General features: G+C 36.2%; 1 protein-coding gene across 8 annotated transcripts in view; it reads right to left on the bottom strand.

The window, feature by feature from the left end:
* satb1 (SATB homeobox 1) overlaps positions 1 to 15,828 on the bottom strand; it is a 118,244-nt gene that overhangs the window by 45,066 nt on the left and 57,350 nt on the right. For 7 of the 8 annotated variants that reach the window (XM_062957944.1, XM_062957942.1, XM_062957945.1 and 4 more), the window contains 2 exons: positions 11,178 to 11,289; positions 8,519 to 8,973 (listed from right to left, as the gene is read on the bottom strand). In XM_062957944.1, coding sequence (XP_062814014.1) covers positions 8,519 to 8,973; positions 11,178 to 11,289 — 567 coding nt within the window. The remainder of the gene's footprint in view (positions 1 to 8,518; positions 8,974 to 11,177; positions 11,290 to 15,828) is intronic. The other variant, XM_062957947.1, reaches the window with a different exon arrangement.

Raw genomic sequence — 15,828 nt, 5'->3', positions numbered from 1 at the left:
GAATGAAATTTGAAGGTGCCATTTTTCAGTAACAAATTTGAAGCTAGAAAGGTGCTGCTAGTACTTTGAAAGGCAGATAGTGCTCCAATTTCCACTAAATATGTTTATGCTCCCCTTGAATACATGGGCTTTTGCTTTGAGAATGGATATCCAAACCTTTGAGGTGGACAGGTATGTACTTGAATACTTAAAACTAGTATGCCAGATGATCTGGCATACTAACCTGGCCACAGTAGTGTGACTTGGTTACATCCTGTTTGCATTTCAGTTGACTCAAACAGCTGCAATCAGACTGCTACAAGGAGAGGAGTACTCACTTCTTATACCAGTTCTATTGACCACTGGCCTGTTTCTGAGCACATTTCAAAGTGCTAATTATGACCTATAAGTCCAGGCTATTCTTCCGTATATATCTGCTGTGAGCCTTTGAGATTTTCATGGGACAATCTTCACTCAGTCCAGCCACTTCTATAGGCACATCCTGGATACAAAGGGGACCTTCTTGGTAACTATTCCTAGACACTGTAATTCCCTTCCCAAGGAAGCTAGACTGATGCATCGTATGTCTTTCTATTATTAGGCAAATACTTTAAAAAAAATTGTGACAAGCTTTGGAAAACTATATTTAAGAACGGGCTTTTAATGGTATGCTACACTGCTTTTCACCTACTTTGTCTTTCAATTTTTAAAATTTATGTTTTGTTTTTCATGTTAAATGTAGTTTAATTGCACTGAATTGACATGTTTTGTATGCTTTTCTCTATGCCGCATTTCTAAAATAATGTGTGTGCTGTCTTCAGCCCTAGCTGGATAGAGAAGGGCAGAATATTAAAATCTAACTAAAATAAACGCATAATGCCCTGAATCCTATTTATTAGTCACAAATAAAGCAGATCAACTGAATCAACTGTTGGCCCATTGAACAAAGTAGACTCACTGAATCAATTGTATGTCAACACATGGGTAAATCCCATAGATTTTATGGGGCTATTATCACTATGGCTCTGTTGCTCTCAATTTCATTACTTCTGGTCAGATTTGGGGAGAGATCTGTCCTTTGTTGTTTTATTGGGGAGGGGGAGGAGTAGTTAATAGCATAACTTTGCAGAAGGGCATTTCAGTGAAAAGTATTTGAGATGAATTTGAATGTGTGTGTGTGTGTGTCAGGGATTCCTACTGTTACGGATAACAGAGGCACATCCTGATAGCCATATGTAGTATCCATACACAAAAAGAAAGAACCAGTTACTCATGAAATGCTTATCTTAAAGAAGGGTATAGTAAACCATATTCTTTTCTCTCCAGTATAGTAAGCCATGTCCTTTTCTCTCCATGCTCACATGAATGAATGGAACTGCGTCTTCTGTACAAGACCTAATCTTTTGTCTGGGTAAAGAACTAGTGGGCCAAACAGTACCTTTTAGGAGACCACAATTGGCCACTGGTCCTCCAGTTGTGGATCATTAATGTATCCACATGTCTAGAAGTTATTCTGTGCTTGCTTGAAAGCAACGTAATTTTCTTTCGCTGCCATTATGAGCCGTTTACCTTTTAAGTTCTCAGATGCCACAAAACATCTTGGCCCCCAATGTTCTGGATATATGATTAATGGGTACTTGATGCAGTGTCTACACACTGATGGGACTGAAATGCCATTTCTGGAAAACAGGGCCCTTTTTATCTTCAGTAAAGCTATCAAAACAACTTTATTTAAAAAGAGCCTTTTGAGTCAGGAATTTGGTTTTTTTTGGTTAATGTTCTGTTACTGACTTTCAGTGTTAGTTTCACTGATTGATTCTGGGTTGTTGTTTTTTTGCATAATATATATGTGCTTGATTTTAAGTGAGTACAACTTTGAATGAACATGTGAAGACAAGTGGTTTATACATAATGTTAGATAAATAAAAATGAAGTCATTACATATCATGGCTATACCAATAATTGCTTTGCTAATATAGCTCGAGTAATTTTCCAATGTATTAAACTTCTGTTACTAAACATCCACTATGCATTAAACAGAGAGATGTCTGCTTAAATTTGTTTTTCCAAGAGCCATTTTGCCTTATAGTAGAAATCAATTTGAACCACAGCAACATTGCACAAGCCAAACAAAATCTTTACAAATCATCACAAGTATATTTCATTAGTAACTGCACAAAAATGTTCAATAAATATCAGTACTTTCAAAAGCTAATTATGAATTCTTTAAAATGGGAGATAAATGGAAGTGTCTGCCAATATGAACTAAAACACAGCCTGTCTGGCCCCCAGTTTGTCTGCTCTTTGAACATAATCACTGATTCAGATAGATTTTATCAGGCTCATGAAACTTCAAAGCTCTCCCAAGAAAATTGTGATTTGCTGAAACCACCACCACCATCCACCCCCCTTGCCAAATATGCAGAACATCCTCATATGCTGTCTCTACTGCAGTGGATTGAAATCTCATATCCAGGTGGAAGATTATTTTCAAACTCCACCCGCAAGTCTGGAGTCCTGCCAAGTAAGTTATAAGCAGACACATTTATCTTTGTCACCTATTAGCAAGAGGAGAGCTGTCAGGATGGTGTAATAGCACCTTTTTACCTTTTACTCAAACAGTGATATGGATAGTGTGCTTTTTCTTAAATTACACTATGAGGAATTATACGAACACTGGCAATTTCTGTTATACTTAAGCAGGCAAATTTCCCTCTACCACATAATTTACAGAACTCAAATTCAATAAAACATTACAGGATGGTCCATTACTGTTATCAATTTTGAATAATCCATCTTCATTCTTCATTTTACTGGAAAATAAGCAGTATGCCAAAGACAATATGAAGAAAGGAAGAGGGGGGAAATGAAGAAAGCACAGCTAGGTGACTTTTATGTAGTCCTTTTGCATAAAAGAACAGAACAAGAGCTACTTACAAATCTGTTCTCAATCCTGTTAGTGTCACATAACATGCCAGCGAACCTGGAAACAGGAGATTTCCAGTCTTTTCCTTGAAGACTCAGAAGTTTCATCCTGCTGCTTAAAATGGCAGGATGGAACCCTTACGCTCACAGCGTTGACAAAAAGTAAACCTGTTAATCTAGTGAATTCACTGCTAAGGGGAGAAAAGGGAAAGCCAGATGAGGGCTTTCCTGGGGTGCATCTACACTGTATAATTAATGCAGTTTGACACACTTTAACTGTTATGTCTCAATGTTATGGAACCTTGAGAGTTGCAGTTTGCTGAGGCACCAGGCAGTCTTTGGCAGAGAAGGACAAAGACTCTGTAAAACTATGACTCCCATGATTCCATAGCATTAGGCCATGGCAGTGAAAGTGGTCTCAAATTGCATTAATTCTACAGTGTAGATGCACCCCTAGTTTGTTCAACAATGTCCTTGTGGATAACAAGTTAAACATGAACTAACAATGTCATGCAGCAGCTAAAAAAGCCAATGGGATTTTTGCCTGCATAAATAGTATAGTGTCTAGATCCAGGGAAGTCATGCTATCCCTCTATTCTGCCTTGGTCGGACTACACCTGGAATACTGTGTCCAATTCTGGGCACTGCAATTTAAGAGAGATGTTGACAAGCTGGAAGGGGTCCAGAGGAGGGCAACTAAAATGATCACGGATCTGGAGAACAATCCCCATGAGAAGCGGCTTAAAGAGCTGGGCATATTTAGCCTGCAGAAGAGAAGGGTGAGGGGAGACATGAGAGCCATGTATAAATATATGAGGGGAAGTCATAGGAAAGAGGGAGCAAGCTTGTTTTCTGCTGCCCTAGAGATTAGGACGCGGAACAACAGCTTCAAACTACAGGAAAAGATATTCCACCTGAACATTAGGAAGAACTTCCTAACTATGAGAGCTGTTCAGCAGTGGAACTCTCTGTCCCGGAGTGTGGTGGAGGCTCCTTTTTTGGAGGCTTTTAAACTGAGGCTGGATGGCCATCTGATGGGGGTGCTTTGAATGCAATTTTCCTGCTTCTTGGCAGGGGATTGGACTGGATGACCCATGAGGTCTCTTTCAACTCTATGATTCTATGGTTCTAATGTACTATTCCCTTCCCAGAAGAAAAACCATCAACAAAGACAAAATCTAACTGGTTTTTGGAATGTCTTTAGGAAATACATAGCTGGAGAGAAATTCAATTATATATCCAAAATATATTCAAATAAGTGCGAATGTGCCCTTCTTACTATAGTAGTTAATTGTAGTTAGAAGTATTAATCAACAATGAATGGAAGATTTCAATAGGTAATATACGTAAAAAAAGAAGGAAGATCTACAAATAAACATTGAGAAAGAGAATACTACCCCCCACCCAAAAAATAACACATTTGGAAACTGAAAATAATGAATGGAGACAGAGCATAAGTATGCTCAGTACCACCTTGGGTAAGGCAAGATGTAAAAACATGATACGAATGAGAAACGTGTGAACAAAAGGACCAGAAATTACATTGCAGTTAAAACCATAGCATCAGCACTTTGTGTATGATATGTTTACTATATTATGTACCAACTAAATATAAAATTTCAAATTTATTAAACCCGGTTGAGGTTTCATTTCTATTTAAGCATGGGTTATTCCTCTTAAAGTGGGGAGGGAATCTTTAAAGAGGTGGGCTAAATACTGAAAACAAAACTATACAGTAGAGTCTCACTTATCCAAGCTAAACGGGCCGGCAGAAGCTTGGATAAGCAAATATCTTGGATAATAAGGAGGGATTAAGAAAAAGCCTATTAAACATCAAATTAGGTTATGATTTTACAAATTAAGCACCAAAACATCATGTTATACAACAAATTTGACAGAAAAAGTATTTCAATACCCAGTAATGTTATGTTGTAATTACTGCATTTACACATTTAGCACCAAAATATCACGATATATTGAAAACATTGACTACAAAAATGGCTTGGATAATCCAGAAGCTTGGATAAGCGAGGCTTGGATAAGTGAGACTCTACTGTACTTATTTTTTAAATAAATGTAAAATTTGAGATATAATCTTTTCTAAAATTTTAGAAAACATATGACCAATATGATAGCAATCACGTTCAAATGTCCACAAAGGAAACCTAGAAGATAGCATCATCAAAGCTACTCTTCTGCAAGAGTGCTACAGCTAAAATTCAATAAAAACTGAATTGCATTTAAGGTCCAACACAATATATCACTGGTATCACTAAAACTCTTAATCTTATCAGCTAGTAAAAACTGAAAGTTTTACCTTTAATATCTTAAGAATAAAATCAATTTATTACTAGATTTATATGAATTAGTCAAATATATACATATTTCTCAATGAATATTTTTCTGTTGAAAAACATAGTAAAAATAACACTGGTCAACAGAATAAATTCCACATGGAACATCTCACAATTTATATTTCAATACATTCAATTTAATTAAAATCTAAATCTAAATCTTCCCTCTACTTCAATGGAGGATATCACAGAACTGGAAAGAATCACAAAATATTTTCAAGTTATATTGTTTAAAAGGGTTATCACAGAATTAAACCATTCCATTTTCCAAAGCTCAGGCTGATCGATATTGCAAAGGGAGTTTGGGTAGTAAAATCAAATACTGATGAAATCAAATTGTTCCAAAGTATCAAAACAAAAACATCTTAACCAAAAATAGGGCTTCACATATGACCTTAAGCAAGTTAAGAAAAAAAGGGGAGCATAAAATTTAGCTGTCTTTGGTTGAAGCTGATGAATACTGGGGTAGATTGAACTAACAGTGTTTCACATGGAAACTGAAAAATATAGCCAAGTGAGCGGTTGTGTCATAATAGCACAATAAAAATTCATGTAAATAATTTTTTTCTAGTCTGTACATTCTGACACCCAAGATATCTCTATAAATTTCATAGGTGCTGACAAAGAGATTAGTCATACCAGAGAGAACTGTACAATCCATCTAGTATGGGATTAGGGATGTATCAGCAGGCAGCCTACATTTTGTTTAATTTAGTGCCTATCCCAATATAACCTTTTTAATGTAAGTGAAGTAGCTCATCAAAAATGAAGGCCATAATCTCTATAAAAAGAAAGAAAATGAAAGAAAAAAATTAGGTCCACCCACATCCTGCAAGGAACTGCAATGTGAAAATATAAATTAAAACAGATTAGCACAATCTTCAGGGGTCTTTCTCTCACATTCTTTCTCTCATCTTTTCATTTATATTTAATGTACTTCACATCTACTTTTAAAAATATGGTACTACTGTACTTCGATAACTTTAATTCTTTGACATGTTTACTCATTTTCAAGAAAGCAGCTGTGATGTTATTTGCAGTGTGGGACACAATTACTTTGGGTATTTTGAAATAAAGTCCCTGTTCTGCTTTTCATACCATTTCAAAACTCTTTTTAAAATGTGCTACTACATTTTATAAACAACAGGTGTAATCTTAATCTCTTTTTAGTCATTTAAAAGACTAAGAAATAGTAAGAAAGAGATTTTCTTGAAGCTGTGAAGATTTTTCTAATGAGCTTTTCAGTATTTCTCAGTAAAGCTGTTATTATCCCAGTTATTCATTGAAACATTTTGATTCAATGTTTATGAATGTTACAATGTTCATTTGTTTTGATCAGGCATTGAATTCAAGTTTTATTAATACTTTACTATAGCATTTGAACAGTAAGATAAACTACTGCATTACTAGATGCTTCTTTTTATATTAATGCAGCTTTCCTCCACAGCCAGGAAAGGATGTTATAAAATTAGACTTTTCTTATATTAGCATGGCTTATGTTCTGAGCAAATATTGTTGCATCTGTAACTGTTGGACTGGCTGTTTATAATGTTTCTCTAACCTATTTTTATTTTTTTAAAATAATTTTGGTGTAGCTCTTATATAATATGGTGTTCATCCTCTTTGGCTTTCTGTTGTGTCTCAACTTTTTTATTGATTCTGTCACTCATCTTATTTCATATTTTCTGTAAGGTAAATAAATATCAGCAGTCGGCAAAATTCAAGAAGGAAGTGGGCTGGGACACAAGAGGAGTGACAACCTCTCCTGTTACATCTCTACTGTTAAAATGGGCCAGTTTTCCAGGTTGTGACCTTCACTTCTATCACAGAAATATCAAATTGAAAATCTCTATCAGTACAGCTGTGCTGGATTACACAGTGCTTTACCCAACAAAATAGTATTGGGTACCATTACTAAGACACCTAATTTGTATGTAAGCGTGGGTAGTTGCAGCAGTCCGACAGACAGTTTTCTATTCCAGGACCCTCCAGGAGTTGCATGGACTCCGAGGAACCCTGCAAAGAATTGGCAGGAAGTCTGTTAATGTTTCTGAAAAATGGGGTAGGTATGGATGGTGAACAGTGCAGCAGATTCGAAAGCCTATTTTGAGGGTGAATTGTCATGGGAAGGGGAGGGGTCACTTCCAGGAACAGTAGTTCCCACCCCTTTTTTTGGCAAAAAAGAGAGAAATTGAGAATGATCACAGAGACCACAGAAACAACAAAAGAGAGATACTTCAAGGCCATAGTTTAACAACCTCTGTGCTAGGGCAAGGGATGGATCCACACAGATCTATGAGATGGGTAAGAAATAAACTGATGTCTTTGTTCAGTTGATGCTGTTTTTATGAAATTGTTCAATGCTGGATAAAAGAATGGGCATTGTTGGGTATAACAATCAGATATGTGTAACTCAGTTTTGATAAGCACTTGGTCTAAAGCAGGCCTTCACAACCTATGGCCTTCCAGATATTTTGGACGTCGGCTCCCAGAATTCCTGACCACTGGACAAGCTGGGTAAGGCTTCTGGTATTTGGAGTCCTAAACACCTGGAGGGCCACAGGTTGTGTAGGTCTGGTCTAAAGCCATGATATTAGCACCATTTTGTGAATTCAGTAAGAAGCATTTTCAGCTTGTAATGTTAATACAGTTAAAAAGTTCTGTACAATATTAATAAAATGAGCAACTTCTAGCAGAGAGTAAAATTGCAAATGAGACCACTGTTGAATTTGTGTTGTCGAAGGCTTTCATGGCCGGGATCACAGGGTTGTGGTATGTTTTCCGGGCTGTATGGCCATGTTCCAGAAGGTTCCTCACAACCTCTGAGGATGCCTGCCATAGATGTGGGCGAAACGTCAGGAGAGAATACTTCTGGAACATGGCCATACAGCCCGGAAAACATACAACAACACTGTTGGATTGTTTTAAAGCTGTCTTTCAACATAAGAGCAAAGAAAACTATTTATAATGGAATGGTGCCTTAACATAATTCTGAATTTGCAAAACGCTGGCTTACACCAACATCTGTAGGACAAAACAGCTAAGTGGTTAAAATTTCTTAGGGCAAGAATGTAATTAGGATTACAATTACTTGCAGGTAAGTGTGGCAGGTATCATAGCTTAGGTATAGTTAGAATATTTCTATGTTGCATCATGTTCTCCCTATCCATCAAAGCAAATCTGTTAGAGCAAATAACAAAATAACGAACAGGGCAGATGGGGAAAATTAATCTTGCTCTTTTTTTAAAGAAAAGTCTAACCTGAGTTCTGTTAAATGCCACACGTGCAAAAACTGCCTGCGAGATTCCTGCTCGTTTCAATTCATCACGCACCCACTGGTAGATTTCGGAAGACACCTCTGTGTTAGTTGAGACCTGCTGCTCCAACGGCTTGTTTATGGATCTGCTGACAGGAGGAGGATGGTTCAAGTACTGTTGATTTAAGGATTGTTGGGCTAGAAGTCTGTTCACTGCATACTGCTGGTTTAGCAACTGAGCCATTACCAGCTGCTGATTTACCAACTGAGGACTAATGGGAGTAGATACAAGTCCAGGGTGCAGGTTTGGAAGTGGGGTCCGAACAGATGGTTGGCTGCTATGAGAAAGCTGAACAGGGGATGGTGGCTGCTCAGCTGTGTTCCCTGGGACTGGTTGGTGACCAAAGTTGACGTGGTTGGCACCTTGTTGTGATAATTCAGAAAGGCTATCCATTTCAACTATAGAGAAAAAGCAAGAATTATTATTTACTTAGATGAAATCATGTACAAGTACTTATAAAACAAGGGTATTATTCTATAATACTACTTCTTTACACTTTTAAGGTAAAATGCATCACTTTGAAGTTGATTTATGAAATTGTACAAATCTATGTACAGTAGAGTCTCACTTATCCAAGCTAAACGGGCCAGCAGAAGCTTGGATAAGCGAATAACTTGGATAATAAGGAGGGATTAAGGAAAAGCCTATTAAACATCAAATTAGGTTATGATTTTACAAATTAAGCACCAAAACATCATGTTATACAACAAATTGGACAGAAAAAGTAGTTCAATATGCAGTAATGTTATGTTCTAATTACTGTATTTACGAATTTAGCACCAAAATATCATGATATATTGAAAACATTGACGATAAAAATGGCTTGGATTATCCAGAGGCTTGGATAAGTGAGGCTTGGATAAGTGAGATTCTACTGTACTTACAGAATTTGTTTTAGTGAGACTCTGGTATGTTCAAAAGCATGTGTTGAAGAAAGATTGAATTAATGTCCAAGTAAATACACACAATGCTTTATAACTGTGAGTGGAAAGGTCAAAATTACACAACAAAGCATAGATGTACGTTATCTCTTTATAGCAGTGGTTCTCAATCTGTGGATCCCCAAGTGTTTTGGCCTACAACTCCCAGAAATCTCAGCCAGTTTACCAGCTGTTAGGATTTCTGGGAGTTGAAGGCCAAAACATCTGGGGACCCACAGGTTGAGAACTACTGGTTTATAGCATCTTCAGATTAAATTAATATCATCACAAGAAGACAAGTATCAATGATACCCATGAATTTTCTTTCATGGAGATCACAACATCCTACATCTTGGATTTCAGTGTTATGTGTGCACACATACAGTACATTCAAAGGGTTGTTTTTTTAAATTTTATTTTTACAGAAAAATCTTCATACTACACATTTGAAGTGATTAAAACACTGTCTCAAAGAACATGTCATACATTCCAAAATAATTAATTCTTTTTAAAATGCATTTATTTCAAGAAGATGCTCCCAGTTTTCCCCAATTTGGGTTTTTTTCCCCACTGGAAAAAATTGGGAGGAAAACAGCCATTGAAAAATAGTTATGTTTTTGATCCCTCTGTTTTGAGGTTTTCCCATCTTATTCATCAGACTTATTTTAATGTAATCAAAAGTACAAGGAATGCCTAATTCAAACAATTGAATATTTTACACATAATTTGCACCCAAAGCTTCTGAAACCAAAAATCAAAACCATGATTCAACTGAAGGAACAGTTCACAAATTTGTACACATATCATAACACAGTATCACTAGAGCTGGCATCACTCATATTGTCACCCCCATGGACCTCCTTCTGTGCCAGAAAACATTACACCTTTCTGATTAAAATATCAGACAATTTGATAAAATTAGTGACTATTCAAACTCAGGATCTATGAAAAAACAGTGCAGGTGAAACCACGTGATTCAAAACATCATTGTACTAACTCGATATTAATGGCTAATCTGTTTGGAGCACATAGAATTAAAAGCAAATTATCATAGAAGTTTTACCTGTCTACAGGCAAGCTGGCCATATAGAAATTATCAACAGGGATATTTGTAGAAGTAGCAGTTATTGCTGCTTTCTAGCACCTCATTTCCACACAGTGGCATCTCTGGAGAGGTGTGAGGGGAGTGGAATGCACGGAATGATACCATCAGAGAAGATACCACAAAAATGGCTGTCTATAATGTACTTTTGCAGACATTGAACAAAACTGATGTGGCTACTTGGTAGACTCTACTACAATAGATAGTACTATCAAAGATGCCCTTAAGTAATTGGTATCAATATAAATGTATTCCGCTTTAGCTAATAGCTGTTTTTCTATCCCCAAATTTAGTAAATTTGGCATACTTCAAAAAGCCTACAACAGAGATTTTGGGCCAATCATTGTATGTTTATAATAATAGTTCACAAAAATGGTGGAATCAGTCACTTTAAATCTAGATACTTTTTTCTTCCTTCTATAATCCACAAAATGTGTTACTTTTCCCTCAGTGGTTGCACAGACGTTTCAATGCAGTACCAAAGAGAAGCCCATGTTTCCAGAATTCAAACAAAGCTTAAAAAGTGTTAAATCGTAAGTATGTGGGCACCGTGACTTCAGTTCTCCTCTTTTTTGCTTACCCATCATATCTTTTGCCTTCTTGAAATGTTTATACCACCTCCCGAATTCCTGACATTTTGCTGCTGAGACATTTGCATAGTAAGTGCTGTTCACAATGGAAGAAATCATACTCTGAAAAGAAAGAAGGGGAAAGCATCTGTATTAATGAGATGTTTAACAAAAGAGGTTATTTTAATCATTTGATGGTTAATATTTTTAGTCTCAACACTACATTAAATTTAACACTTGAGTCATTTATGCTGGGATATCCTGCAGAAATAGTATTAAAGTAACTCAGATGTACATTCTATAATATCACATTTTCTTGTTTCTATCTCCTTCCTATTACACTTGTGTAGGCAACTTTTTTTACATGAAAGATAAAACAAAAAATGTACATTTGTTCAAAATTATGTTGTGCTCTATTTTGAGTGTTCAAACTGGTATGCTATGATGCTGCCAAAAGGAAGAAAATGAAAAAGAATCCCAACCTCTCTGACAATCAGATATCACTGTGCATGCATTCGCATGTAGGATAAATTATATAAGTGAAATAGTTCTAACTAATGGATAGGTTGTTTGGACTATTAGAATCAGTTAATTGAAGAGCCAACATGGCCTTGGAAACCTACTGGGTGATTTTGGAAAGTCATACTTCCTCAGCTTTAGAAGAGCATAGCAAACCCACTCTGAACAAATCTTGCCTTAAAAAACACAAATCTTGCCTTTAAAAAGATAACAATTTATTATCTCAGGATAACTTCATATGCATTATTCTACTATTAAGATAATTTTGTCCCCAGAGCTACAAAGATTGAACTCAGTTATAATAGATTCTATAGCACAGGCAAGCAAGCACTTAACTTACAGTTTTTATTGTCTTTTAACCAGAGCCGCACCAATGAACAGCAGCAATTCTTTCCCAACTCCAACCCTCTCTACCTATGTTGTCTGTAGCAGATTTGACCTCCCTCCCTTCCCTGAAAAAGTAGGTAAAAGCTATTGATGTTTGTGTAATCAAAAGGAATCACAGGGACTTTGTCAGAGATTTGTAGCATTTGTCTCTTACTCTGTGTCTTTTAATAATCCATTAAAATATGAGATTGCACTATCAAAAATAAGAGCCAATTAAAAAAAGGAATTATATGGTTCAGAAGTAAGATATGGTGCTAACAATTATAAGGGCTATGTGTAATGAAGCAAAGATATGTCAAAGAAGTAAAATAAAATTCTAATTCATAGAAGTCCAGAAATCAAATATCAAAAGAATAAGTACTTACAGAACATTTTGATACATATGACTTTCAAATCTTGTCCCCTTATCTAAACTAGACCTAATATGTTTTTATCATGTGCTAGCATATTAAAATATCAAAAATACAATTTAAAAATATGGCGTATTAGAATTATACACCATCGACATTTGGAGGGCTGCAAAATGCCCAATCTTAGTTTAAGGGTTCACTCTGAGGTGTTCCATTTTGTTTTCTGAAGCCCTAAAATTAATTATTTTTCCTTCTACTTTAAATTTTCTGCAACGTGTAGGCAAAGGAATTTCCACTGAGCCATTCGGTTATTTTTTTCTTGACTGATAGGTGTAAATTATAAGATGTTATAATATAGACTGTTCCAATATTGGAAACAGATTTATCTAGGACTTACTAACAGCTTTTGACTCTTTCTTGAAAAAGAAAAATGGAAGAGATTTTTTCTGACAATTAATTTAATCAGCCTACACATCATTCTGTCTATTCCTTGAAAGTTTACTTGAGTTCTTATGTGTCTTAAGATTCAGCACCCACATTTATCCATGCACAGTACTTGTTTTTTTTTCTAAGATTCTGATGAAGATTTGATCTGAAATGTTGCCACCTTTGCAAAAGCCCCACTACACTGGAATGATGCCATTTGCACAGCCTTAGCTTTCTTTTCCAGCCAAATAAATTATTTATAATTATCTCTTCCATAACTGTGTGGCCATAAATTGTTGCATTATTTTGAAACTAAAGTTCATTTCTGGTTCAGTTAAATGTATTCCATATCCTAAGTTGTACCCCATCGTTAGGTGGGAAAAATTATACTGCCTCAAAGTTGCATAAATTGTAGCTGAAAGAAGAAATGTTTGATAATCAGTCTGCATTTGAATTTTGTTTGCTTAAAGGAGAGGTTTTTCTCTAGGCATAAGAAAGTCTTTCATATTTGATCTACTATCAACAGAACAGCTTTTTTTAGGGTGGTCTTTCTTAATTATGACCTGTAGATATTCAAAACATGCATGGCTTAGAACTAGAAATGCAGTTGTTCTTTTTGTGAAACAACAAAACATTAATCAGGTCAGTTCAATAATCTAAACCAAAACTGCTCATGCTTTGCTGCCAAATCAACCTGCCATGACAGACTTTGTTATCTGTGATTGCTCAGCTTCAGGTCATAAAACCACTTATCCCCCCAATGTCCCCAAACCCTCTCCAACATCTTTAATGTTCACACCCTAAGTATTATTCCTGCACATCTGTAATAAAGATGAGAAGCATTCATCAAAGAAGACAGACATTGCAATGTTTACAAAAAATGTGCTAACTGTCCTAGTACATAACTCCAGAGACAGATGTTCTCAAAGACAATTACATGAACATAGTTCTTTTAGGTTATGTTTTCCATATGCAAAATATTTCAAAGTATTATCTCAAAAACTTTTACAGTCCTTCCTGATGGTTAAAAAGATGAAAGGAAAAATAAGCATTTATACAACTGTCTTACCCATGTTGAAAGCTTTCAAGCTCGATCAGCAGTGGGGGCAAGGGCTACAACAACTTATTTACACAATTATCTAAATACGATTAAACAGCTGATGGACAAATATTAAACTGGAAAATGTATAGTCATTTCAGCTTAATGTAATCCTCTTTCTGTAAACACCCTAGATGATTTTCCCCCAACTAGAACAGTTCTGACATCTCATAAGCCTAAGGGTGAATAGCAAGAGATTGTTTTTGATAGTTATAAATATTCAAAAGACATGCAGACCATCTGCTTTCATAATACAGGTAAAGTAAAACTGAACTGGTGACTGCTATGCAAAAATGATTCTTTTAACAAAGTCTCTCTATTCTTAAATGCTATAAAGACAGATGTCAAAACCTGTTATATAGGGCAAACAGGAGTGTGCAAGATGGACTATTCCTTCCCATATACAGAGCTTGTGAAGACTGTCTCTTCTTTTTCCTATCTGTATTTTAAAATGCATTTCTAAGGAATTAAAAGTCTTTTAAAAAAATTGAGATCTCACAAGTACTATAACCCTATAAACAGGGTGTTTGGATTATGAATGCTGAGTGATTCCAGCTACAGATTTTCTCTCTTTACTGAACACAAAGTATGGTTTGGATGAAAGTTTGGGGAAGAATCAAACAAGGCTAATTTTACACCATGCTACACAGTCAGCTTGCATATAAGTGACTACCTGTCAAATCAGATTTCCTATAAGCAGACCAAGTCTATTTTCCTTTTTATATTCAGATTTGGATTTATTTATGCTTTAACATTAATCACACATTTCATGAGAGGGCTTGTAACAACATAATGATTTTGTCAAGAGGCAAGTTAAAAGAGACCTTATCTTCTGAGCAGAGTATAAAGAGCACTGCCCGTAAACACTTATAGTCAATTTTCAGAAATGAAATGCTATCTTGACAATAACCTTTTAATGAATCATATTAATGACACAGTAGTGTTAACCTTATTTTTAAAATTCTCAATAAAAGGGACATTTGCTGAACCATCTGTCAACCACTAGAACAGTGATTCTGAACCTGTGGGTCACCAGATGTTTTGGCCTTCAACTCCCAGAAATCCTAAAGTAGGTAAAGGTTTTTCCTTGACATTAAGCCTAGTCGTGTTTGACTCTGGGGGTTGGTGCTCATCTCCATTTCTAAGCCAAAGAACTGGTATTGTCCGTGGACGCCTCCAAGGTCATGTAGCCAGCATGACTTCATGAAGCACCGTTATCTTCCTGCCGGAGTGCTACCTATTGAGCTACTCACATTTGCATGTTTTTGAACTGCTAGGTTGACAGAAGCTGGGGCTAATAGCGAGAGCTCACCCTGCTCCTTGGATTCGAACAGCTGACCTTTCAGTCAGCAAGTTCAGCAGCTCAACGGTTTAACCCATTGTGCCACCGGGGGCTCTCCCAGAAGTCCTAACAGCTGGTAAACTGGCTGGGATTTCTGGGAGTTGTAGGCCAAAAAACCTGGGAACCCACAGGTTGAGAACAAGTGCACCAGAACCTTTTCTTCTTCACTAAATGAACTTTTAAAAGCTGTTCTATGATTTGTATATGTTTTCCCAACTGGGGTAAAGGCTCATTTTACACATTACTACTTTTGATACCAGAATTAGTCTCCACATTGGGGAACCAATATTAACTGGTTGCACTCATAACAAGCAATATATGAACGAGCCTCCTGTTTTCACAAACAGACTCTTGGTTTCTCTGTGGGAATGGGAAACAAATCTGGAAGCTACTCATTGGTTTTAGTTTCCCATTCCATCTGAACTGTGAAACTGGGGCTAAGAGCTTCTACAAAACTAATGAATCAAAACACTCTTTAATACATTGACTTGCTTTGAAGCCATTAACAATCGTTTCCTGATTTAGATGTAAAAACAACA

Source organism: Anolis carolinensis, chromosome 6 (assembly GCF_035594765.1).
Source record: "Anolis carolinensis isolate JA03-04 chromosome 6, rAnoCar3.1.pri, whole genome shotgun sequence".
NCBI classification, from domain to species: domain Eukaryota; kingdom Metazoa; phylum Chordata; class Lepidosauria; order Squamata; family Dactyloidae; genus Anolis; species Anolis carolinensis.
Note: the sequence above shows the minus strand (reverse complement) of the source record. Positions and strands in the feature narration are given on the sequence as shown.